Consider the following 27,347-nt stretch of genomic DNA (forward strand, 5'->3'; position numbering starts at 1 on the left):
ACTGCATGTCTTAGCTTCCTGGTGTAGCAACTACATTCAATACTTATAAATAGCATGTATATAGAACTTTGCAGTGTGCAAAGTGCTGTGTATCAGACTGCAGGTGAGTGGCTTGACTGGCAGCATGACAAGATTGAGGGTGAGAGGCCCCCAGGCGGCTGACCTCAGGGAGAGGAGCTGTGTTATTTGGCAAAATTAGAGGGCAGGCCTGCAGGCTGGAACCTGGGCATCTGAGCAAGCTGCAAATAAGTGTGTTGGGTCCGGTCTGGGAAAGTAGACCCAAGCTGAGAAGGGGGATGTGGGTACCAGGGGGATTCCCATCCAGGAGTTGTGGGTTTGAGGGTCAAGGATGAAGATGGAAGACGCTCAAAGCAGAAGGCAAAGATCTGAAAGGGAGGTGTAGATCATGGTAAACATCGATATGGGAATTAGGTCCACTCCTGAGGAAGGAGGAGCTGGTGTGGGCACAGGAGAGCCAGGGAGAAGTGCCATGGAGCTGCTGAATCCTGCACTCTGTGAATGAATCCTGCTGGCCAGAGCTGGTATTGCCCAGACCAGCACCCTTTTGTTCTACTTGGAGTAGCACCAGTTCTTCCTTTTTTCTCTGCAACCTCTCGCCCACTCCCATCCCTTCCTCAGGCCCGCCTCATTCTGTGGGCCCATTTGGACAGTCTCTGGTCAACATACTCTCTTAGAGTTCCCTTTGGCCAACTCCTTACACCCATGGGTGAGATGAAGAGGCACTTGGCCAGGCATTTCAGCTCCTGGGGATGCAGACAAGGCTGGAGCAGCCCACTTCCACTTGAAGGAGAGAGCAGAGGATGAGCCAGAATGTCATCCCTTGGAGAGGTGGGGTGGGGGGTTGGAGAAGGGTTAGATGAGCTCCCCCGTGGGAGCTGGGGTCCAGATTTAGAGTCCCTCACCTGGCTGCCTCCCTCATGAGCTGTCCCCATGTCTGTCCATAATAGTATCATTTTCATCCTGACACTTTCACTGAAGGAAGGAGAATCCTTTTTGTCTGGATTAGCTATATACTGTCCGGGAAAGCAGTTGGCAGTATTTCCTTTCCCAGTGAGGCCGCTAAAGAATTTTTAATAAGGTACTCCTCTGCTCCCTCAAGTTTTCTCTTCTCAACATTTTTCTACCTCTCTGATGCAATATGCTATAATTTTCCCCCAAAGTTTAAATATACATCACCTTGGGGTGCCAGGGTGGCTCAGTCAGTTAAGCATCTGACTTCAGCACAGGTCATGATCTCACAGTTTGTGGGTTCGAGTCCCACCTTGGGCTCTGTGCTGACAGCTAGCTCAGTGCCTGGAGCCTGTTTCAGATTCTGTTTCTCCCTCCTTCTCTGACCCTCCCCTGATCATGCTGTCTCTCTCTCTCAGAAATAAATAAAAAACATTAAAAAAATAAATATAAATATACATCACCATATTCAATAGATGTGACTTCTAAGCTATAGATGAAAGGGTAGTATTATTTTTAAAACATCAGGAATTTTATTTAAACCTGCAATAAAATCAAGACTATCTCTGTACGTTACAAATACTAGAAAACACACATTTGTATTTTATGCTTTGGGTTTTCATAATCATTGCACACCCTGTATCATCTTGATTAGATTTTTGTGTTGACTGATAGAAAGGTTGTTTCTTTCCTTCTAGCACCATAGAGATCATTTATAGGAAAGTCCAATGTAGGCATATTCTGACTGGAGAATTGATATTTGAAGTTGAGTTTCCAGATTGCAGAAAAATCTGTTTTGGTGTGTGATCAAAGGTTAATCTGTATGGGGCAGTTAGACTCTTCAGCTCTGTTAACATTGGAGATGGGACATCCAGTGTCCTTGGGCCTCATGGAAGCCAGAATGCACTTCCCAGAAAGCCTAGTTACAAAAGCTGTAAGGGCAGTGGCCAACAATCAGAGTGACTGCTGAAAGAGCCTAGAAAATTCCAATTTGATAGAGGATGACATTGCAACCCAAGGGATCCTCTGGTCTGGTGAGTAGGGTCTGGGAAAAATTTTGCCAACGGTAAAAGAATAAAAATATTTGTTTATCACAGCAGGCAGTATTTTAGGCCAGGCGGTGGAAGGGACAAGAAGTAGCCCTTAGGGAAGAGAGGCAGACAAGGGCAAGGCAGGCTGTGGGGGCCATGTGAGGTGGGATTAGGGGAAGGCTGTGGCTCTGTAGCTCTGAGGTGCTGTCCTTCCACCCTCTGCACCCCTTTCACCACATGCCAGATACGTGGACACATGGCACCCAGGGGCAGCTCCGGACCTTCCCAGCCGGTGGGGCAGTTTCTGCTCTGATAATGACTTGCTGAAGAGGCAGAGGCTGTTGGACCTACGAAATGCAGGCAGAGCCTGTGAGTTGTGGAAGGCAAATGTTGACAGAGTAAATAAGAGTAATCCTTTCAATTCCCAACTCCTTTTCATTTTGGTAACTTATAATTTTGATGTAATGTAAAATATGCCCAGAAAAGTTGGAAGACTAATATAAAGAACTCTCCTAGACTCGACTCCACTTCTGCCGTTTACTTTTTGCCCCATTTGCTTTAGCATGCTCTCTCTCTCTATTTTTTTTTTTTTTTTTTTTTGAGTCATTTGTAAGTTGAGATGTTGTGCTCCTTTGTCCCTAAATACTAAATACTTCAGGGCATGTTTCTTAGAACAAGGACAATTTCTTCTATAACCACAACACAATTATCAAAAGCTGTAACTCTCTCCTTTTAATGATAATATTCAAACACCATCTTACTATTTTGCAATTTCTGTTCTATTCTTCTTAAACTGACAGAGATTGAAATTTAATTAAATTTTCTTTTTTCTTCTGACAGCGTTAGGGGAGAGAACACACGCAGTTTTTCTTCAGCTGTATTACATGGGAAGCCTTTGCCAAGGTTACAGATATATAGTTGGCAGTCACTGGAGTTACAACATAATGACACCAATTAGATAAAGCCATTGGAGAGATCAAAGAAATTTTCTGAGTGATATGCTTGCATATTTGTTTGCCTTGGAATTAAATTTCTACAGTGCTCTCTCATTTTCATGAATACAGCTGAAATCTCCACTTGATAACACCTGTATATATGATCTTTATTTTTTGCTTTACGTTCAGGGAAGATATTTTGATTCAGTATATTTTCTAGATTTCCCCCAATTGGGTTAAATGGGGAAATGGCCAAAAAAAATGAAGTGTCTAACAAAAAAGCAATGGGGAAATGTGTTCTGATAGCAAAAGCCACCCAAAATACATTATATTAGAGAGAGAGAAAGAAAAAGAATAAAACATCATGATCTCATTTGTTTAAAAGCAATTGATAGGCATATAGATACATGTATTGGTAGATATTGGTGTGTGTGTAGAAACATTCCGGAAGTTACAGAAGAGGTGAGTGTCAGTAGTGATTAGCTAGACAGTGCGACTGGGTAAATCATTAGTAGGTGGAGGGTAATGAAGGGAAAGAATTCTTTTTTTTCATTTTGTACACTTCTTAGTTCAATTTTTATCATGTGCTCTTATTTATTTTATAGAAGTAAAACTTTGTGAATTTGTATAAAGAGAGGGAGGATAGGATATAAGGAGAGACAGGAAGGGAGAGAGAGAAGAGAAGTTAGAACAAGGCCAAAAGGCAAACTTATTAAAAAATGATATGCCTTAGAAAGTAACAGCAATAGGCGGATGTATGAAAAAAAATGTTGGATATGTAAAATGAATCATTTTCTACCTCCAGCTATTTATATATAGCTGCCAGTGTTCTCAGCAAGATTTATGCATGGGTGTCTTAAAACTACATTGTCACTAATGAGTATATTTTGGTGCTAATTCTGGTGGAGCAGACTGGCCACTCTATCCCTTGTACTTCCTTTTAAATTACAAAGCTGATTAGTATCATAGATTTTGATGAGTTAAATTTAGGTTTTGTTTTTATCAGCATCAACATGCTCCCATTGCCCCTTCCCTGAAAGCAAGAAGTTGATTCATAAAGAGCAAACAAACATCACAGAGATATTTGACCACATACATTATACGGTTCTAAGTGGCTTTTTTCATCATATCTTTAAGTCATTAGATTCGTTTTTGTAGATCTCCATGCATTAGACAGTTTCTTCCTCCAAGCCTTAATTTTTTTAAGTGAAAATGTACCCCTTAAACAGAATCAGTGTGAGAAGAAAATCATGATGTGGAGAGAATAGGAACCAGTATTTATAGTGTGCCTAGGCTGTGAGGAGCTTTACACAGGTTGTCTCATTCAGTCCTTCCATCAACTGTGAGGGTTATGTGGTAATAAGTCTGGTTTATTGTTGAGGAACTGAACCTCAGAGTGGCTAAGTAATTCTGTCAGTAATTCATTCACTCAGCAAATACTCACTGAAAGCCTGCTATGTTGTAGGCCCTGTGCTCAGTTCTAAGTATGCAGTGAGAGAGAACGTACTCTCCCTGCCCTCCTGGCATGTAGTGGAAGAGAGGAGAGCAGCATTAAGCCAGCACATACTCATGTACAGTACATACCTCACATTACCTGGGCACACCGACGGAAAAGACATGATGCCAGGAGAGGAGTCACAAGAGACTCACATGAACTGGGGGCTGAAGAAAGGCCACTCTGAAGAGACCATGGGTCAGCACAGGTGAGCAGGTGTTGGCAGGGCCAGTGGTGCGAAGCAGGAGATGTAGGAGGCCCGAGGGAAAGCTCGGTGTGCTGGAGCGTCTGCAAGGAGCCAGTATGGTTGGGGAAGAGTGTGGGAGCTGAGGCTGGAGGGCAGGCGGGGGCTGGCTTGTATCAGCTCGCAAGTCTGTTAGCACCAGCGGAAGTTTGCGGAACTGGGACGAGGCACCACGTTTGCCTGAATCTTAAAGCTTGTGTCCCCTCAACTCTTTCAGGCCTGCCCACTCTCATACCCCCTTAGACATATGGCATTATACTGTTCTCTTTCACACTATTTTCTAGAATGGCTAAAGCACTGCCTCCATTATTGACACCTCCTAGTGTTCCTATTAGGAGATGTGGGGCCTCATCTGTTAGGTGAAGATATAGAAGGGAATATAGAAAGTGTGGGGCCTGGGTGAGGCCCCTGAGAATACATTCTATAGGAGAAACAGAGTTCAGATTATCTAAAGTAGAGAGTTGATAGAAACCAAGAACCACTCAAAGGATTCAAGGCATATAATATTGCATGATGATTAGAAACCTCCACAATCACACACCTTTGTGACCGTGATTCCCAGATGTGTGCAGTAGGGATATATTGGATTGGATTGACAAGGATGCTCTAAGGTTGTTTATGGCAACTTGAAGCAGAAATAATAGAAATGATGATGATAATGAAGGGGGATGAAGAAAGTAAGTGCAAGCAATGTGCATGGGCAGAAAAGCTGCAGGAGTTGGGTATGAATCAATGTAGACAGTCTCCAGAAGTTGAGAGGTTGAGAGTGGTTGAAGCTGAGAAGTACCCAACTCCAGGCTATTGAGTTCCATCAGGGTAGGAAACAGATAAAAGTCACTATCCTTGTATAGTTTCCCTTCTAGTGACCAGTCTGCATGCATATGGCAAAAGCTGGTACTCAGTGCCCACTGGAGGTCACAGGGTATGACTGAAGTTCAGGAGATAGCATACGTGAGTTATATATGGATGCGTCCAGAAAAACTTGCTCAGAATAGACCTAAAGAAATGCATAGTTTCCATGCTCCAGTAGTTTCAAGTTTTGAGAGATGAAGCAAGAAACTTAAAGAAATGTCACTAATGTGGGAAGTTCAGGTATCTACTTAGGCCAGAAGATCTTCTTATCCCCTCTTCTTAGTCCATTTAGGCTGCTGTTACCAAACCAGAAATTATTTCTCATAGTCCTGGAAGCTGGAAGTCTGAGGTCAGGGTACTATGTGGCACTTCTCATTATGACCTCCATTGGCAGGAGGAATGGGGGGAACTTTGTGGGGACTCTCAGAAGAGCACTGACCCCATTCGTGGGGACTCCACCCTTATGACTTAAGAACCCCCACAAAGTCCCCACTATCATATTAGGTGTTAGGATTTCAACTTAGGAATTTGGTTGGTGCTGGGGTGGGCGGGGCAGGAGAGGAGATACATCCAGACCACAGCACCCATTGAATTACTATTTATTATCTCCCTCTTGCTCTGTTCACTATCCTTTGTGTGGTATATTGTAGAGCCGGAAAGCAAAAGCAAAATGTTGGTAGTTTGCTCTAATGGTATGACAGTCATGGCTATTATTGTGAAATGATCCTTTATTTTAAGTTTTCAAATGATCAGTGCATCCTAATGTTGTATGATCAACATTTAAGCACTTTCTTGGAATGTGAAGAATTCCATGATATATGTATTACTGATAGTCCTGTTAGTTTCATAAGTGCTGGGCTTGATCGTTCTAATTCAGAGTAACTGTATTAATACCCATCATCCTTAAAGAATCATATGCTTAAATAAAATGTCAACCAACTGTTTTTTCTATAAACAAGGAGGCAGAGTATACTTTTTCAACGTGCATAGTCACATTTATACATTTAGATGGAGTAGATACAGGCTTAGTGAAAATAGAGCTATGAGGATGGACTATGCAATAATAGCTTCATGGCACAGTATTTTATGATTTAGTTAACTAGCACTGACCTACTGTGTATGTGTGTCTCGCTTTCAATTTGAGCTTCCCTAAGAGAAGCCCATGGCTGATTTAATTACTCAAATATGCAGAGTGTGCACTAACTTAAATTATAATTATTCCAGTGAGCACCCAGAAATCCCCAAACTTTTTAGTCACATTAAAAGTATAGATGTGTTGAGGCACCTGGGTGTCTCAGTCGGTTAGGTATCTGACTTCAGCTTAGGGCATGATCTTGTGGTTCATGGGCTCGAGACACACATCGGGCTCTGTGCTGACAGCTCAGAGCCTGGAGCCTGCTTCGGATTCTGTGTCTCCTCTCTCTCTGGCCCTCCCCCTGCTCGCACTCTGTCTCTCTCTCTCTCTCATAAATAAATAAATAAATATTTTTTTAAAAAGATTTGGAAAAAAAAGTGTAGATGTGTTGAATGTGCCTGAACAAGAAATTTGAATCTTTAAGGTCATTGACCGTAGGTAGTTGTAGATTGTCTCACCCGTAGGAATGAAGTACCTTAACCCCCTACTTCGCATCCCCTTCTCTTACATCTCCAGGTTCACATTCAGATCTGTTTCCCCCTTAAGGGTCTGGTGCCTTCCTGTTTTCCCATGAAAAACATTCTCCAGACAGCAGCTGAAATGGTCTTTTAAAGACACCTATCTGTTCTTGTCATTTCTATGCTTAACCTGCTCTGTGTTGTATGAGGGTGCTGTTCAGAATCCTCACTGGGACCTGGAAGGCCTTGCCTGTCCAGTCCTTGCACTGCTCAGCCTCACCACCTTCCCCTCTTTCCGGCCCCCTTGTCCTGACTCTCCATCCTCTTGGCCTGGTCTCTTAAGGTCACACCTGTTCCTTCTCTACCTGGAGGGCTATTCTCCCTGCCCCCTGCCCCTTACGCCCAAGACTTCTCGGCCTCAGATTCCTGACTCTCTAACCTGAATTTGCCCCACCATCTACCACCCACCAGTAGGAGAGAAAATTTCAAACAGATGCGTTTTGAGTGAGACTTTATATGCTTACCTGCAGGGTCATCTTGCTTGGGCTTTAGCCTAGCACTCTAAATGACTCAGGGTTGGAAATTTTCCTCTAGTAGAACTATCGTTGTGATTATCACATTCCAAACTACTCCTCTTGGCAGGTTAGTCTTGAATTTAAAATGACCAGGAGTTGGCAAGCAGAATTTTGCCTCCATTTAGAAATATCTATCTTAGGACCAAAGGATATAATTAAATATCATTGAAGAAGTGGCGATGGAAGTTCTTTGAGTCCTGTTATGCAAATGCTGTAGAAATTGAGAAACAGGGAAACAGAATAACTTGGCATAAGAGGTAAACTCAGTCCAGCCAGTGGTCTTGTGGAAGAAGCAATAACAGCTTTAAAAGAGTAAACAGAAAAATTCTGCTTGAAGGTTTCCATTTACAACTGCTTTGCTTTTCTCTTTTCCTATTCTTCATATGTTTGAGAATTCTATAGCTCTCTGAGATTTTAGAGCAATGTGCCAAGTCAATTTTCACGTCACACGTTGCACGTCATACAGCAGTTATGAAAAAACTCTTACACACAAACTGAAAAAGGGGGGTCTAACTGTTAGACCCCTATTCTAAGCTCCTTTCCCAAATACTCCTGACCTTTCAGAGAAATTGCAGGTAATTTGTTTGTCATTACATTTTACAAACTTGGCTTTACTAGGTTGGGAGAACCCAGTGCAGATGTACTGAGTGGGATGTTATGACGAGACATAGCCTCAGACCCCTAGGGTGGCCCTCTCCTATTGTGCCCCAGTCCTGGGCCTCCCCAACTCACCTCCACCATGAGCTTCCATTAGTGCATCCCTGGTCAGAGCACATCCCCTCTCCCCCACCGGGTGTTCACAGAATGCCTATTCATCATCCTTATGGCTTCCTGTTTTTAATGCTTTTCTAGCAGTGATATCCCAGCCTAAGGATGCTACTTATGCGCTCCCTGCAACCTGATGATCTCCTACGCAGAGGGGTGGGGCACAGGGGCACTGTTGCTGGGAAGGGGTGTGCCCAGCATCTTGGCCTGGCTGCTTCTGGCCAGGAGGAATGTAGTGAGTCCTGTACCACCCTGGCCTCCGTTGTGGAGGCTCCTGCTAGCAGCCTGGGTGGGTCGTGGCAGCAGACAACAAGTTGGAGACCCTCAGAAAAGGCCTCACAGTGTGTCAGGAAGACCTTCACCTCCAGGGTAGGGAATCTTGCTCCACTAGGACTCCATTTTCTCTTGTCATAGAGGGTCCAGCGAGGGTTCAAGCTGCCAGCCTTTCTTTATTCTCTGTTAGATGTGCTTTGTAAACTGAGATATAGCTCTGTTAGGCCTCCTTCCCCAGCAGATGCCACTCAGCTTTTGTATTCTGACTCCTGGACTACAACTGGCTCATATGGAGCCTTTGTGCAAACTAGAAAAAAGTCGCTGTAGCTCTGGGTGGGAGCAGCAACGGGCCAGGACTCAAGGCCTGCGGAGCAGAACTGGGTTTACCCTCAGACCTCCTTCCACCAGGTGGTGGTTCTGCCTGCCTTGCAGCCAGCCTTCTTCAGTGAGGGGAACATGAGTTGGCTGAGAGACAGACCAGGTTTTAACCTTTCTGAGACTGTCATCTGTTGTGTCTTCTTCAAAAATATTAGTGTAACTTGGGGCACCTGGGTGGCTCAGTTGGTTGAGCATCTGACTCTTGATTTCGGCTAGATCTTGATCCCAGTGTTGTGGGATCTAGCTCAGCGTTGGGTTCCGTGGTGAGCATGGAGCTTGCTTGGGATTCTCTCTGGCTCCCTCTACCCTTCTTCCCACCTCAAGCTTTCTCTCTCTTTCAAATAAAAACTTTTAAAAAATACATATTTGTGTAGCCTTTAGCACATCTCCACCTGGATTTAGAGATGGGCATCTGGCCTCATGAGCCCGAGGATACCATACCCCTCATACTGCCTTCCCTCTTCCCTCTGCTCTGAGCCACAGACACTGATCTGACTTCACAACCTGGCCAGTTGTAATTTACAGATTAATTTTTAAAAAATATTCTTTGAATATAAAACAGTTCTGATGGCTAAAAGGCTTTACTTATTTTGTGAATATTTTTGGGCTTACTGTCATGTGCCCTTCCTTTCTTCTTGGACAGTTTTACCATGTAGATACAAAAAGAGGCAGTGTACTATCAAATTATTTAAGAAAGTCTACTATTTAAATTCCTATTTCTTCACATCACCATTTAACAGACAGGTCAATAGATATATTATAGGTCTTTACATTGTGTATATCCACAGCCTCAGTCATGTGAAATTGTCATAAAGGGTATGTTCTTTCCTAAAGCTGAAGGGTATCTGCTTGGGAAACACATTAAATATAGTGTGATTATCTTGATTAATCCTTGGTTGTGTTGTTGTTGTCATTGTTGTTGTTATTGTTGTTATCATCAGCAGCAGCAACTATTTATTAAGTGACTAATATGCACTGGGCACTTCTGTAGATTTTATTTCTCATCCTCCCAATGGTCCTGAAAGATCAGACTCTTCACCCAGGCAACTGAGGTAACCCAACTTTCTCAAGTTCACACAAGTAGCAAGTGGTAGATTCAGAATTAAGACCCGGTTCTTGTACGATTCCAATGTCTGCACACTTTTCATAACATCAGAGGTTCTTGGGTTTTTTCCACTGAAGTTCCCCAAATGCAGAGGAAATCAATACATACTGCCCGGGGTCTAGACCCTTTGTAGCTAGAAGTAGCCAGCAGCAAACTCAAAATGTCTTTGAAGTCTCATGCTTTAATCTTTAAAATTTATGCAAATTTAGCTTTCTACTCTGTAATATAAAAGTATAAAAGTAATCTTTTAAACTACTTGACATAGAATAAAATGTAAGCTCCAGGAAGAGCTTCTGTTAACCCCTCTCATACTCCCTCCTGCCGTGTGTGTCATTCCAGGGTTCTGCACAATTCCATTTCAGAGGGTCCGCACTGCACTGTGGTGTATCTCTGTTAAATTCTCAGTACCAATTTTGTTGATAGACCTTTCAGGTACAGGTTTGTCATTCGGCCAGTTCTCAACCATAGGAGTCTTTCTAACAGAGGATAGAATCCTTAATACTTCGTAGACAAATCCTGAATTGGTCTTTTTTGGTTCTTTACAGAGATCTTTGAGTGACATCTATCTGGCTGGAAGTTCAGAGATTAGTCTTGTGATTTGTAAACTTTTACTTTTTAGAAGTGAAAGTCATCTTTCAGATGAAATTGCTCTTAGAACTCTAATTATAAAACGGTTACAAGGGAAGACACTCTAGTTGCCGTAGGTTCTGTTTGCATGGTACCCTTGCCCGAGGGTCCTTCAAGTCACCAGAGTTCTGCCCAAGGAACTCTGGAGCTAACTGAGAGGAGATTGAAGTCATAGAGCTCAGAAGACTTGTCAGAGTCGACTCAGCTGACTAGTGACAAAGCCAGGAGTAGATCTTAAGAACAAAACTTACCAAATTCTTCTAAGACCCTGCAAGGTCCTTGTGGTTTACTTGTCATATGAATAACTGATTTCCTAAGTGCCCTCAGACTTCATGGAGGGCTAGGGAGTCAGAACTGTTGAAGAGTCCTCCAACCGGGGGGCCCTTCCACGGCGAGGATCAGTGACTGTGGCAGTTAGTGTGGCATAGCTCTTTCCCAGGTGCTTATGGTGATTTTAAAATGTGTTAGGATGTGTTGGGGTCTGGGGAAAGGTTTTGCAGGGAGAGGTCAAGCAGGGCCCCAAGGAGGACATTGTCAAGGGACTGGGCTGGGCCACTGCACACCCCCAGCAGCCAGGGTGTGGGAGGCATGTGGGAGTGACATTGAATAAACACCATAAACATGTGCTGGGTCACCTCTGGAGAGCTGCTGACTCAGGTTAAAGCTGACCTTGTGCTGACTTTCATATGGGAGTCTTGGTGAATTCCCTTTAGTTTCAGTCTGTTCCCCAGAAAGCTTGGCATGGTTTTTAAACGTCTATGAAGAGACCAACCACTCCACAATCTAGGTTTACTAATCCAGTCATCTCTCATTTTTCAATTCATCACTTGAGTACCAATAAACACTATTAGAAGGTAGCCCCAAACCCAATTCTCCATTCCCCTACTCTGAAGGATTTTATAGCCAAAGGGATTATTCCCGCCTCCACGTGTTTAAGAGAGAAGGGCTGTCTGCTCATTCCACTGCCACCATTATCCCTTTCTGTGTGCTACTGCGAGCCAGCATCACCAGTCCAGCCCCAGGCAGATAGCCACAGTGGGTGATGAACAGGGAAAACTAAGTCCCTCTCCCATGTGACCCTCAGCCACCTAGATCTCTTTCCCAGTGGCAGTCTTCGTTACTGCTTTCTTGTGTATGTGTCCAGAGATAGTCTATGCATTTACAAATCTTTATGAATATTCACATATACACATGTATTCTTTTATCCTCACAAAATGGTAGCATACTCTACACACAGTGCCGTGTTTCACCTTTTTTAAACTTCACAATATATTGTGGAGATTATTCTTTTTTTTTTTAAAGTTTATTTTTGAGAGGGAGAGAGATAGAACATGAGTGGGGGAAGGGCAGAGAGAGACACACACAGAATCTGAAGCAGGCTCCAGGCTCTGACCTGTCAGCACAGAGCCCAACACGGGGCTCGAACTCACGAACTGTGAGATCACGACCTGAGCTGAAGTCGGATGTTCAACCAGCTGAGCCCCCTAGGTGCCCCTGGAGATCTTTCTATATCAGCAGGTAGTGCTCCTTCCCTCATGGCTGCATAGTATTCCAACATCATCTATTCATCAGGAAATAACCCATCTTTATCAACTTATCAGGAAATAGCCCAGGTGCCATCTATTTGTGGACATTTGAGTTATTTCCTGTTTGAGGTTGTTGTTTTGTCTGCTGTTATGGACAGATATACATGTCTGCCTATGTACTTAGGTATTTTAGGAGGTTCTAGTTCTGCCTCTAAGGGAGGTCTTTCCTCAAAGGAAATATGTATTTTAAAATGTGATGGATACTTCCAAACTGCCTTCCTCTCAGGCTGTATCATTTTACATTCCCATAAGCAACATATGTCATAACCAATTATATGTTAGGAAATTTTTTGAAACTTTGTCAGATCTGACAAGTAAAAACTGACATTGCACTATAGTTTTAATGTGCCTTTCTGTCATGAATGAGGTTCAGCATCTTTTCAGATATATTCTTTTGTAGACTCTTTTCTAAGTGGTGCTTGGAAGATGACGTGCTGCCCAAAGATCAAGCAGTATGCAAATTATTTAGGAGTCCCAATTTTCTGATATAGGTTTTATTTCAGTAAGCTGTCTTTATCCTAATTGATATAGGGTACTCTGCACTGTGCTACACAAGAAATTAATTTTCCTGCTTTAGTGGATGTTTTCTAAACAATTTCCCACCAATTTTTAAAGGTTGGATTCTTATGTATAGTTATTAATATTTCAACCCTGTTTTTTAAAATTTTTTAAACATTTATTTATTTATTTGAGAGACAGAGAAAGATAGAGCATGAGCAGGGGAGGGGCAGAGAGAGAGGTAGACACAGAATCTGAAGCAGGCTCCAGGCTCTGAGTTGTTGGCACAGAGCCTGATGCGAGGCTTGAACTCACAAACCACGAGATCATGACCTGAGCCAAAGTTGGACGCTTATCCAACTGAACCAGCAGGCGCCCCTCAACCCTGTTTTTGCCATCTCCACTATGCCAAACGTTCTTCTACTGAAACCAATGTTGCCTTATTAAAGTACTTTATAAATTCAATTCGGCAATGACATTTATGAAACAGAAATGTGAACATCAAATGAATATCATGGAAATGTTACGTTTCTTAGTTGTGATAGTGATATTGTAGTAGAAATTGTAGATTTGCTTGATATATCTGAAATATTTATGGATCAAATAATATGATATCTGGGATTTGCTTCAAAATAATTCTGGAAAAGGCAGGTGGATAGGGATGTAGAGGAAACAACATTGGTCATGAGTTAATAATTATTGAGGCTAGATGTTAGGTATGTGTTATTTGGTTTTTATATATGTTTGAAATTCTCCATAAAATTTCTAAAATTCAACAGATAAGTGTTTAGTTCCTAATATGTGTAAGCCATGGTGCTCTATGTTGCAAGAGACAGACACTTCATAAGTGCAAAGGGCCTGTCTGCTTATTCTCTGCAGGGAGCCCAGTGCCTGGGACATGGTCTGCACATAGTAGGTGTTTAATACATGCACGTCCTGAAAACTAGGCCACCTTCTGCTCTTCAAAGGGTTGCTCTATTTTATGTTGCCAGGAGCAACATCCATAATGATGTGCTCCATGAACGAGTGACCAGCAGACCAAGTGCTATGGAGCAGAAGGAAGGGAAAGGTCCATTCTCTTAGGGGTCAATGGGGGGCTTCTGTGGAGCTTCTGGGAACTGGCATTGAGGTGCTGAGACAGAGAACATCCACTGCATCCAAAACAACATTTACTAGCAATGCAGATTGCTCCTTTCACTTGACTTGGATTATTTCTTTTAAGAGCCTGGTGAGGAGTTGCTAACAGTAAGAAGAATACTCAAAAGGCTGTAGGGGGTCACAAAACCTTCTTAGAACATATCTAGTCCCCATCTGCTCTCTATGAGCCTGTTTTGTTCAGAGTCCAGTATAATATCATGCCCAAAAATGTTTTTAATCAGTGCTCTCTCATGAGGAAGAAGAGTGGATGGTGTCATAAGAAAGAAAAGAATTAGAACTGAGAAACTATCAAAGGAAATGTCAGGAATTCAGGGTGATAGATTAGTCCTGTGGGTATGTTTGAGTGATTAGTTAACTCAGAGGCAGAGAAAATCATGATTTTTAATGTTTGCATGCAGGTGTTAGTATAGTTGCTTCAGAGCGAGAAGAAAAAAGGATTTAAAAAAAAAGCTAGTCCCATCTTGACTAGAAGAAGGCTCTTTTGAGAAATCATCAATGTTACATTACAAACACCATTCACATCTACCAAATGGGCCAGATGGTTGCTCAAACACTGCATGTCGCCAGCTGCCCATTGCTACAGATGAAGGGTTTTCTGCTGACGTTTGTGTAACCCACAAACACATTATAGAGTGTTGATTCTTTTGATGCCGTTTAACACTTACGTGTCATCATAATTATAAACCATAAATATACATGACACCATGCGATAAATAAAATTGCCTGGCTTTCATTCTGCGAGGGGAGGAGGCTGTATTTATTACCTGAGAAGACAGGATGTCTAATATCCATTTTCCATCTTTGTAAATGTCACCCCTCTCTCTGTGGATGCTCTAAATGGCTTTCTGCTCACCAAGCCTTATCCCTTCAAAACAGTACAGACTGGGGTCTCATCGATATCACTGAGCCTCAGGTTTTAAGGCATGCCTGGACCAAAAGTCAGGAGGATACAATTCAGAGGAATCCAAACAGACCAAAATGAAGTCAGACCATTCTATCTGACAACATACTGAAAATTCTGTAGAGGTCACATAACGGGCAGGTGTACAGTGTAAAAGGAAACAGGTAAATGGAAACAAATCAACTTCTTTCAAAACAGACATTTTCCAGAGATGCATTTCTTTTTACTTTGAAAGAAAGCTGATTCAGTGCCATTCACCTATTAAGAAGGCAGAACAATTATTTGTATCTGCATCTATAAAAACCAAATGTCTATGCCTTCCACAAAAACCCAAGCATGTGTTTGTTTGCTGGAGTGAGAAGCGGGGCAAAAGGTGGAGGGAGGGTAAAAGCCCATGCATTTGGCTTAGTCAGGACTTAACTGAACTGTCTGGGATCGCACCCCCTGCCTGGGCGGAGGCAGGGGGTACTTTCCGTCTCATCCAGGAAGCCCCCTTATAACACAGCATCTTTATTTGAGACCACAGATCCCAGACAGCACGTTTCATGGCTCTATAAATACTCGAGTCAGATGCTTCCTGACACCCAACATTTCTGCTTTTTAGTGTGTAAATAAATGAATGCCCCCTGTGAGTAAATATCTGTGCATTGAGTTTACAATCTTGTCTTTCAGAAATATCGACAGTACATGGCAGGACTTCTGGCTCCTCCTTATGGTGTTATGGAAACGGGCTCTAACAATGACAGTAAGTGAAAAATGTGAACACCGTTGTGCGTTATGTGTTTTTATGTGACAAAAAATATGTCCTTCACCAGCGTGACAGAGTATGTCTCCAGACTCTTCTGTGGCTAAACAGACTTGCCAGCCTACACTTGAGTTATTTTTAAAAATTGTTAGTACAGTATTGTTTTGTGGTCTGAGCTGATAGAGGGAGGTGTGCTCTGGTACCAGATGGAACTTCATACTTACAGTGCTTTCTCAAAATCTCTTCATTTTATGGTGAAATCTAGTATTTCTGTGCTCTTTCTAAAATGGGATTTATGAACTGTGTTTGTCTCAGCCACATCTAGACACCTGAAAACCCCACCCCTCTTTGTTTTGATGTTCTTGGTCAAGGAGAGAAGCAGTGTGAGGTTTTACTCTTTGTAAATCACAGCCTCTTTAAATTCCAGGCCTTTTGTGCGAGCAGTCTCTGGCTGATCATAAAAGACAGGAAGTTTTTCTCTGTGACATTTTTTTCTCATGCGTGTCCACTAGACTCAAAGAAATCCTGTGTCCTAAGTCTGTCTGTTCATGCACATTGGGAGCATCTCTTTAGCACTTGTTACTGGCCCTGGGAATTGCTCATTGCTGAGTCCCCTTCTTCGAGCAGCTCTTGAATGTATACAGGTGGCAAGGATCCCAGTGCAGAGGTTTTTGGAGCTGTGGTACTTCAACAGATAGATAGCATGATGAACCAGGCACCACTTCCACGCCAGGGTCTTCTTTTGTTGTTGTTGTTGTTGTTGTTGTTGTTGTTGTTGTTGCTGAAGTAGGCTTCACACCCAGTGCAAAGCCCAACGTGGGGCTTGAACTCACGACCCTGAAATCAAAACCCGAGCTGAGATCAAAAGTCGGACACTTAGCTGACTGAGCCACCCAGGCACCCCCGACTCCAGGGTCTTCTGAGCAAGAGTCATCCTACACATCCTCTCTCTAGCCCCTCCAATCCCACTCACTGCCAGCCTGTCACTCTCCGGTGATCTCCCTCCCTGCTTGACCAAGATTGTAAGTGAGCTTCCTCCTACTCTGCACCCTCCAGGTCACAGTTTCTGAGTAGCCTCTGCCCTCTCTCTGTTTCTCTTGTGTCCTTGGGTGAGGATGGCGGACAGGAAGACAGGTCTTTCTTTCCTTTCCTTTCCTCCCCTGTTCTTGATTTTTCTTTCCTGGCTGAGGTAAGGATGACTGGCTTGTGAGGAGTCCTTGAGTTGAAACCCCAGCTGTGCTGTTTCCTATTCGTGTGACCTCAGGCAAGGCACTTAATCTCTCTGTGCCTCGGTTTCCTCACAAGATTGCTGTGAGGATTAAGAGAAGCAAAACACATCAGGTGTTTCGTGGGTGCCAGGCATAGAGTAAGCAGCCAACTGATGTGAGCTGTTATTTCCTCACCCCCAGTCACTCTTTACCTCTCAGACTCTGGCTTCTGCCTGGACTGAAACCATCTAAAGTCTCCAGTGACCAACCAACACCAGACTCCATCGTTAATATTCCCCATCTCTCTGACTTTGAGCAAGACTTTCCATGTTCAGACTCCATTCTCCCTTGGGTCCCAGGCTCCACCGCATCATCCTGATTTTCTGGTCTCTCGCTGGCCACTTGGCATTTTGTCTCTTTCACAGGTACTTCTTCCTCTCAGTCAGAAGTTTAGTTCTCACCCAAGAGTCCAGCCTTGGCTGTTTTTCTCTTTTGTTCTCTATACTTTCTCCATGACTGTCCTTTCCTACAGTGGATACAAACTTCCTGAGCCAGTACCTCTCCTTGATTGTTTTGGTGGGGGCCTAGCTTTCCAAAAGACTCCTGGTGCTCTTTCTGCTGGCCTCTTAAAGTCACAGTGTCAGTAACAGAACACGTCCCGATTCCCACAAAACCCATGCCTTCTCCTGAAAGCCCCATTTCCATTCCTACCTGCACTGTTCTCCTCCCATTCCAGGCTCTGAACCTCAACCATTTTGGAGTCCTCTCTTCTGTCACCTCTATGCACTGAGGTTAATCACCCATCTTGTCCTTTGCTCCTTCCTTTGCAGGATTCATGTTTTTTCCTTTCTGTTCCCTCTGTAGCCACCTGGCCAAGGGCCTCATCATTTTTGACCTGAGGGCAAGAATGACTCAACTGACTCTGAACCTTCAGTATCTCACCCTTGGTCTACCCTACACCTGACTTCCACAGAATTTTTTAAGTTTACTTTTTCTTGTGAAAAATTTCAAACATATGGAATGATATAGTTAACATCCATATCTTCATCATTCATCACTCTAATAGTTTAATACTTAAATATGATAGGTTTATTAATAGCAATGTGCACTCTAATATTTTAATATTAATATTTGCCTTATTTCCTTCCAATCACATGCACACGTTTCACCCCAGATTCTTTGGCAGGTATTTTTGAAAATAAAGATCTTTCCATGCAAAATCACAACACCATTATCACACCTAATAACTCATATGACTTTCCTTAATAACATCATCTGCTGAGTTCACATTCAGATTTTTCCCACTGAATGTCTTTATACTTCTTTGCTCAAATTGGACTTCAAGGACCATGCTCTTGCATCTGATTCTTATGTTGGCTTTTCAGTTTGAACAGACCCTTCCCTCATTTTCCCTCTGTTCATATCACTCTGTTGCTCAAAACACTTTTTTCATGTTTGAGAGAGAAAGAGCACAAGTGGGGGAGGAGCGGGAGCGGGAGGTGAGGGAAGGAGACACAGAATCTGAAGCAGGCTCCAGGCTCTATGTTGTCAGCACAGAGCCCAACGCAAGGCTTGAACTCACCACCCCTGGGATCATGACCTGAGCTGAAGTTGGATGCTTAACCAACTGACCCATCCAGGCGCTCCTTGAAACATTTTAATGATTGCCCACAACTTGCCATAGAAGATGAAATTCCCAGATTCCTAATGTTTTAACCCAACTTTCAAGTTCATGCATGGCCCTACATCATCTTTTCAGTATTATTTCTCTACAGATACCCTAATTTCTAGTCACTCAGATATGGTGATTTGTGCAACTGTGTATCTTATTGAAACTCCTGGAAAGGAAGCTTCTTTTACACCCCTGTGTCTCCTTATGCAATCAACTCCAGTCTTTTCTTTTTTTTTTTTTTTTAAATATTTTTATTTATTTCTAGGAGAGAGAGAGAGACAGCATGAGCAGGGGAGGGTCAGAGAGAGAAGGAGATACAGACTCAGAAACAGGCTCCAGGCTCTGAGCTGGCAGTCAGCACAGAGCCTGACGCGGGGCTCGAACCCACGAACCGCGAGATCATGACCTAAGCGAAAGTCGGACGCTTAACCGACTAAGCCACTCAGGCGCCCCAACTCCAGTCTTTTCAAAGGGTTGTTGAACACATGGATGGAATAATGAATGGATGGCTGGGATTCAAAGTTTCAGAGTCCTCCTGACATTAGGCCACCCTTACCCCTGACAGCCTTGGAAAGTGATGACAAACATGCCCATTAATACTCTCTCTGGGCTTTGATATCCTGGCACTATCTCAGTTTGAGGGTCAAAGTTTAATTAGGGAATGCTTCCAGAATGTGTCTTCCATTCTTACCCATTCATGTATTACACTGCTTCCTATTAATTTTTTTTTTTTAATTTTTAGAGAAAGAGAGAGAGAGTACATGTGCAAGTAGGGGAGAGGGACAGAAGGAGAGAGAGAGAGAGAGAGAGAGAGAGAGAGAGAGAGAATCCTAAGCAGACTCCACAGTCAACGTGAAGCCCAATGTGGGGGGCTCAGTCCCACAACCCTGGGATCATGACCTGAGCTGAAATCGAGAGTCAGATGCTCAACTGACTGAGCCACCCAGGCACCCCTACTGCTGCTTATGATGGGCACTCAGTTCTTTTAAAGCCATTAGTGTAAACCCTGAATACTCCTTTATTAAACATAGAATGTGCTGTTTACTCAGAATTTGCATGTACTGTATTTTTACCTTGCAAACCACCTCAAACTGGCCCAGGGGCAAGGCCCACATACAAATCGCCTGTAGTTACATCTCCCAGTATAAGGCCACTGGGAGGTGTTAAGCTCTACTGGAGCTATGGACCTTCCAGTCTGGTCACTTCACTTATGTGAGTCAGAGTTAACGGCCCCAAAGGAGGTGCAAAGGACCAGGGCCTGCCTGTGGCTCATGAAATGCTTGTAAATTAGTGAACAAATGTGTAAATGTATGAATGATTAACTTCTTCACTGAGCAAACTGGGATACCTCTGGAAACAGACACTGCCATGCTCAGACCTGACTCGGAGGCAGCAGGAATTTGCTTTGCTCCAAATGGAAGTTGTGATCTGTGGTTTTTATGGGGGACTTGAAGCTGGGATGAAATCCCTGGAGCATTGTGAGGTAGGCTGAAAAGTAAAAATACAGTATGTGCGACTTAAGAGTTGACATGTCTGTCCCAAATTCTGAGTATTCTGGTGCCTAACACAGAGGAGTTCATTGTTTGCATGGTATAAATGAATCTGAGATGGATTTTTACCTCTGAGAAAGTAAAGCATATGGTAGAAAAGCAAAATAAACATGAGATTTTGTTGTCTGGCACATAGCCCTGCTCCTGATTCATTGATTTATGTATGTTACAGATTTTGGTGGGTGCTGCTATTTTTCTAAGCAGCATGATGTAAATTTTGATGGAAACACAAATTGAAGCCACCAAAATTTTACTTGGTTTGATTCAGCAAAGGATTTCATTTCCATTTTACGGATGCATCTTATAATTCATGCTCTTTCTCTCTCTTTCTCTGTCTCTTTTTCTTCTAGGGATTCCTGACAAGGAGAACGTGAGTAGCACCCTCTCTGCCTAGCTTCTAAAAACTATCATAAGGTAAAAAAAATAATTATAGTAACCCTACCAGCAAAGAGCACTCTTCATCCACATTCAACAGAGCAGTAAATATTTTTCTAATCTTACTCTGGCATCTTTGGTGAGTCACTTTGAAATATGGAGGGGGAGAAGGTTTATTGCTCTGACATGGTCATCACATGTCCTTGATCTTAACTAGTAAGGGGCAAACAGTACAATTGCTAAGTGTTTTTCCTTTTCCCACAATGTATCCATGGCAGCATACCAAATCATTACTTTAACAACATACAGAAAATTAGTTGTTTTTCCTTAGTAGGAATACAAAATATGAAATTCAGAGTCAGTTGATTTTATAAGTGTTTCCAAGTACACTAAGGTCAATATTTCTCTTTGGAGGCTGCAAATAAGTAAGTGCTCTAATTGTTTAAAACAGACAGGTAAGAGAATAAGTTTAGGACAAACTTTTCACAAGAACCAGTACCAGGTGGTCATTCCAGGAATGGTAGTGGTGTAGTGGCATTGGCTTTGCATGAAAATAATAATAATATTAATGATATATTAACTGGAATCTAAATTTATTCAGCAACACAGAAGGGTTAATGATGGCAGTGCGTAGTGATTAATTTGAGGCCGTGCTTGGTGGCTCTCAGATGTCTCAGTATGTTCCTTGATTGTGTTACCCAAGTGGCAACCTTACAGAATCGTTACAGAACCGTTTCCTTTCCTTTCCCTGCTTTTGGTCCTGTGAGTGTGGACAGAGATATCACCTTGATTCATTTCAAATTATTTGTATCCCTTTTCTGAGATCTAACTCTAGCTTTCCTTAGGTCTTCTTTTCATAATGTTAGTTTCCAGGGCTGGTTGGATTCTGGCCCTCTGTTGTACCACCACAAATTTGGGTTCCAGATCCAGCAGTGTCACTTTGAAGTGACACACCAAAATTTCACTTGGTGTGGTTCAGAGGATTTCACTTCCTAGCTGTGGGCCTTACACAAGCTGCTTGACTTTTCTAAACATCTTCGCTTCATCTTTATTTTTTTAAGTTTATTATTTACCTTGAGAGAGAATGTGCAGGAGAGGGGCAGAGAGAGAGAGGATGCCAAAGAAGCTCCGTGCTGTCAGCATAGAGCCGACGCAAGGTTCAAACTCCCAAACCATGAGATCACAAGCTAAGCCAAAATGAAGAGCGGGCACTTAGCTGACTGAGCCACCCAGGTGCTCCTCTTCACCTCATCTTTAAATGTGGATGTTAGTCGTGACCACCTTAAAGGTCATTATGCATACTGAATGGGATAATCTGTGGAGAGCAGAGACTACTCCAATAGACCTCAGTAAATGTTAAGACTATTACTGTAATTATTATTTTCTCAAGACTTGTATCATTTTCTCAAGATCTTTTCTCCCCTGAAAAATGTCCTACCCTACATGAAGTAACTGTTCTTTTGCCTTTTATGGTTCTCATTAAAATACCTTTCTTCAGTGAATCTTTCTGTTGACCTTTTCCTATATATATAATCTTTGTAGGTTGAGCAAAGCTCTAGATAATCAAGTTTATGGAGAGCCAAAGCACTAGCGTTTAGAGTCTAAAGTAACAAACTCATCCTGCCACAGTTTTGGATACGGATGTCCCAGAGCACTCCAAAACAAGTAACACACAGATCACTAGCCAAGTAAAGAAGATGAAAGAGCCTGGTGCTTCCTCTTCAAGGAACCATCAGTGATGTGGAGGCCACGGACAGAATGGCCAAGCCGTAGGAGGTCTACAATGTTCTTAGCTTCAAAAGGAAGCTCTGTCTCTCTTAGGCCCCTCGTGACCTTTAGGTTGGACCTCCCTGCAGTGGGACAACAGGCACAATGTTCTAAGCAGAGACCTACCAGCTGTCATGATGTAGCTCACTTCATGACTAAATAGGAACTTGAAGTTTGTAGAAAATTAGATACATTGAATTGTTACCAGTATATTGCCCTTGAAGATTTAGGGGGCAGACCAGGCTGTCTCCCCAATATCAGTCATAGTGTATGTTTATTTGTATTTATTTGGGTAATTCATTCTATGTCAAATTCTGTAGCAAACAGAAAAGCACCCTTTTTCTCCATCAGCAAATAGAGTGGATGTAATATCACCATGTGCTTTTAAGAAAGCTCTTCAATGCCATCAGTCAAAGTAAGGCAAATGAGATGAAAGACATTCATGAATAGAGTCAAAACTCTAGAAAGATAAAAAGAAGCCCTAAGAGCCTTAAAGTGGTGTTAATTGAAATTTTTCCTTTATAAGAGATGAGTTGTGTTATGATGATTTCTTTTATCCTTTACTTCTGTTAACTACACATGGGGCAATCTTATATTCCCTTTATGTTTCTAAATAGCAATAATACAGCTGTAGACCAAAATAAAAGCACTTAGACTATTGTTTCAGTGTCCAAACAGCTTCTTTGTGGAGAGAATATAGTTTCCTTTTCAGTTCCTACTCTTGATTTCGTTAATCACCATGTTTAACTTTTAACCAAATATTCAGGCATCAGTAAGTGGTGTTTTTAGCTGCCTTGCCAGCTCTATTTTATTTCCAGACACAGTCTCACCTTGCATAAAAAGAACTTTCTTTTCATAAATTGCACTTACATAGAAACAAATGGGCTGTCAGTTACCTTGCTAGGTTATTTTGTTAACTACTTACTGTAATTGATAGGGACATCATTTATCATTAGATGACACAGGGTACTAGAACCTATAAAATAATTGTTAAAATATTAGAAAAATGACTATTGGGCCAATAAAGCAAGTAGACTATTTTGATAGGGTTATGATTGGGGCTGTTGGTTTTATAAATAAATTCTCTTTGATCTGTTTAAGTTGCTTTTTTCCCATCTTTCGTATGTGCACTATTGAATGACCATGTTTAACACAGATGCTAAAATTCACAACTACAAGAAAGCTTCATAGTTGAATGTTGCAGTTGCCCTTTGGAGGAATGTGCTTGTCTATCATTTTCTGCTACTTATGTAGATTTTGTTCCTTATTGTGCTCCAGCCTTTTGACAGGCTCTTGCTATGGAGTTATGTAATTTTAGAAGTTTATCCTTTTCTTCCTCAAAGTAGAAGGAGCCAGAAAATAGACTCAGGAAGACATCACAAAATAATCCCATTTCCTTATTTATACACATCTAGTTTCCAAAAGGATCATCTGAGGCCCCAGCTTTTAAGGCAGTTATAGTGCTGACAGTATGATTAATGAGGTTCCTACCAAATATGAAAGAATACTCTCCCAATATAAAACACTAATCAATTCAATAATTCAGTCAATTATGGAAACAGCCCAAGTGTCCATCGACTGATGAATGCATAAAGAAGATGTGGTGTTATGTATATACAGAATGGAGTATTACTCAGCCATTAAATGGAATTTTGTCATTTGCAATATGGATGAATCTAGAGTAATGCTAAGCAAAATATGTCTGCCAGAGAAAGACAAATACCATATGATTTCACTCATGTGTGGACTTTAAGAAACAAAACAACCAAGCAAAGGGGGAAAGCGAGAGAGAGAGAGAGAGAGAGAGAGAGAGAGAGAGAGACGGAAACCAAACAACAGGCTCTTAACTATAGTGAACAAATTGACAGTTACCAGAGGAGAGGTGGCTGGGGGGATGGGTAAAATAGGTGATGGGGATTAAGGGGTGCCCTTGCTGGGATGACTACTTGGTGTTGTCTGGAAGTGTTGAATCACTATAGGGTACACCTGAAACTAATATTACACTGTATGTTAACTGGAATTTAAATAAAATTTAAAAAAAAAAACCATGAATTAATTTAGAGCTCAAACATTTCCTCAGCACTAGAAGAACTGGATGCTTCCAGTTAGTAATGAGCAAGCTTCGGGGTCTTGTAAAACTATTTGGTAGGTCCTATTTTAAGAAGATAACTTTTGGGGCGCCTGGATGGCTCAGTCGGTTGAGCGTCCGACTTCGGCTCAGGTCATGGTCTCACAGTTCGTGGGTTCGAGCCCCGCATCGGGCTCTGTGCTGACAGCTCAGAGCCTGGAGCCTGTTTCTGATTCTGTGCCTCCCTCTCTCTCTGATCCTCCCCTGCTCATGCTGTCTCTATCTCTCTCTCAAAAATAAATAAAATATTTAGAAAAAAAAAAAGAAGATAACTTTTAAATCAGGAGTTTGTTGAACTTTAAAAACTCATGGGTCATTTATATGAAGGATAATTTTTGGAATTTATTATAAAGACGTAAGGTTTTAAGTGGCAAATGGGGAGGAAATAATCTACACAGCCTGAAAACTCACATTAAGGTGAAAACAATAAGAAGAAAATAACTATTAGGGTCAAAAGGATAGGAATTTTAGGCATTTTTAGGGAATATAATAACATTTATTGATGCTCTTTTTTTAAGGTTAAGGAAAATCAAAATATTTCCCACATATTAAATAACAACATCTTATTTTACCATTATAGATGGGCTATGATTCTGGGCCAGAGGAAGAAAGGGGAAATTGTGAATCCTCGCACAAACTTAAAATATAAAAATCCTGTTAAACCTTTCAACTCCAGCTTTAGAACACCTACTGAATTCAAACCAACATTTTCCATGAAACCGTTTTTAAAGTCCTACTTTAAAACATGACTGATACACGTCCAGAGCTTATCAAGACGTCTTGGCCAGAGTTCACAGGTTTACCACCGGCAGCCAGTTCTCTCTGTTCTGGGGTGAGAATGGCTAGCTAGTGCTGTCACCACCATGCAACAACCCACACGTAACTGGCCGAAGGCGCAAGGCTCTGCAGAGGAAGGCATACCAACAAAGTGCAAAGGACAGAAAATCCTAAGCCTGCTCATTTTGATTTTAAAGGACAAACCGCTTATCGCTCAAGTGAAGATTAGATGTGGCAGTGTTGCTGGCTCCGTCCCTCCCGTTGGGTAGAGTGTAAATACTCATTTCTTTACTGGCCTATTGGAACACATAGCTCACTGAGCCAACACTCATTTTGCCCCCACCCCCTGGAAAACACCAGTGACTTAATGTCGAAGGTGCCAAGGACAACATCAGCTCTCAGTCTCTGAAGAAAATGTTTGTTTTTGTGTTTGTGAGTTATGCATTTTATGGGGCAGAATGCCCTCGCTGAATCTCTTCTTGCTTTTTATTCCATCTGCTCCTCCGCTCTGTTATAAAAGCTGACGGTGCCTTCTCTGTCTCTAGCTCCTGCAGTGGTATATTGATTGAATTTTTAAGATGGTATATAATTGCCCTTTATCTAAATAGTAAATAGTAAATGTGGGTAACCCTCCAAAAACCTGATCTGCTCTTGCCAGTTAAGCCATGTGTTTGTGGCCTCTGAATGTTCTCAGCAGTGTTCACAAGACCTGCTTACTGTGAGTTTGCTGGGTGAAAGGGCACATATTAGGGTGTATTGGAGTGGTGGTTCATTACTATAGAGTTATTTTTAGAATATTATGAATTACATTTGCTGATTATTTTGGTGCTCTCATTTTGGTTCCTCTACAGCTTTTAGATTTCTTTAATGGAATGGAACTTTTCAATGTTGCTGTGATGCTTGAGGTTTCCAAGGTTGCCACTGAGCTTTACCACATTTCACCCTGCTTGGAATACAGGCTTTTGTGTAATCAGGATTTGACTTGGGCAAGATATCACAGAGAACAGGGGAGTATTTAACTGTTAAAAATAGTGATAATAGAAGAAATGAGATTCCCCAGTCTCTGTAGCCAACAGCTTCTGCCCTGCTCTCCCTTTAAAAAAATGCCATGGCCTTGAGGTGAGGCTGTTCCATATTGGCCCTGATGCTGAGAATCAGTTCCACTAGCAGCAGAGGCAAGGAACACACTGTCATGTTGATAGTCATATACTATACTGCTGATTCCAAAGTCACGGGAGAGTATATTGCTGTATCCAGAAATATTTTATCCTGTACTGAAGGCAATTACATTCATCACCAGTAACTTTGGGCTGCTAGCACATTATCTCAGTTGATGGTGAGAATAAATTAGATGGTATCACTTATGTTTGATGTATCTGAATTTTTATTGTTCTTATTTTGAGAAATTGAAACCAGATTATTTGCAAAATATGTCTTATGTTTAGGAGAGAGGTCTGTAGTGTTCTCAGATTGGATAAATTAATATAGTGATTACATGTCATTTAGGATTTGGATTCTTTTCTAATAACAATCCTCTGTCAGACAGATATTAAAATATTCTGTAGTCATTCTCTTTACCTTTAGGTAAAATTACATGGAAGATAAATAACTGATAGATGCACATATACACATACATACATATATAAGTATATATACATGTATGTACACATATATATTTAGCTATTTTCATTCTTTAAAATTTTCAGAAAATGAAATTGTAAAACCACCTTTTCTAATGTGATCTGTCCTTGTTCAGAATTCTAATTGCCAGTTTTTATAAATGTTTAAATTCTGCTCACTTCAACTTAGCTGTATTTTTTATTTCCCTTCAAAGATGACTCAGAAATATCCACAGAATATGCCATCTGTTTTCTTGAAAATCTTTAACCATCATGTAGTGATCAATCCCTAGCCCCCTGTGGGGCTATGAAAATAAATCAAGCATGGTCCCCTCTTTCAGGGAGTTAGAGCCAGCGGACAGAGGCAGACCTGGGAACACATCAGTATATAAGTACAAGTCATGGGACCTGTGGTCGGAGAGCATGGCATGAGGAGGCGAGCTTAGGAGCTCTTCAGGCTTGACTTTGGAGTCCCAACTCTGCCACATACTAACCACGCAAAGGTGCACACGTTAGTTACT

At 41.9% G+C, this 27,347-nt stretch overlaps 1 protein-coding gene across 9 annotated transcripts in view; it reads left to right on the forward strand.

The window, feature by feature from the left end:
• RAPGEF4 (Rap guanine nucleotide exchange factor 4) overlaps window positions 1-27,347 on the forward strand; it is a 288,709-nt gene that overhangs the window by 145,118 nt on the left and 116,244 nt on the right. For 7 of the 9 annotated variants that reach the window (XM_077751097.1, XM_077751098.1, XM_077751106.1 and 4 more), the window contains 2 exons: window positions 15,658-15,730; window positions 20,511-20,530. In XM_077751097.1, coding sequence (XP_077607223.1) covers window positions 15,658-15,730; window positions 20,511-20,530 — 93 coding nt within the window. The remainder of the gene's footprint in view (window positions 1-15,657; window positions 15,731-20,510; window positions 20,531-27,347) is intronic. The other 2 variants (XM_077751099.1, XM_077751100.1) reach the window with 1 other exon arrangement.

Source organism: Crocuta crocuta, unplaced genomic scaffold, assembly GCF_008692635.1.
Source record: "Crocuta crocuta isolate KB4526 unplaced genomic scaffold, BGI_CrCroc_1.0 scaffold219, whole genome shotgun sequence".
Lineage (NCBI taxonomy): Eukaryota > Metazoa > Chordata > Mammalia > Carnivora > Hyaenidae > Crocuta > Crocuta crocuta.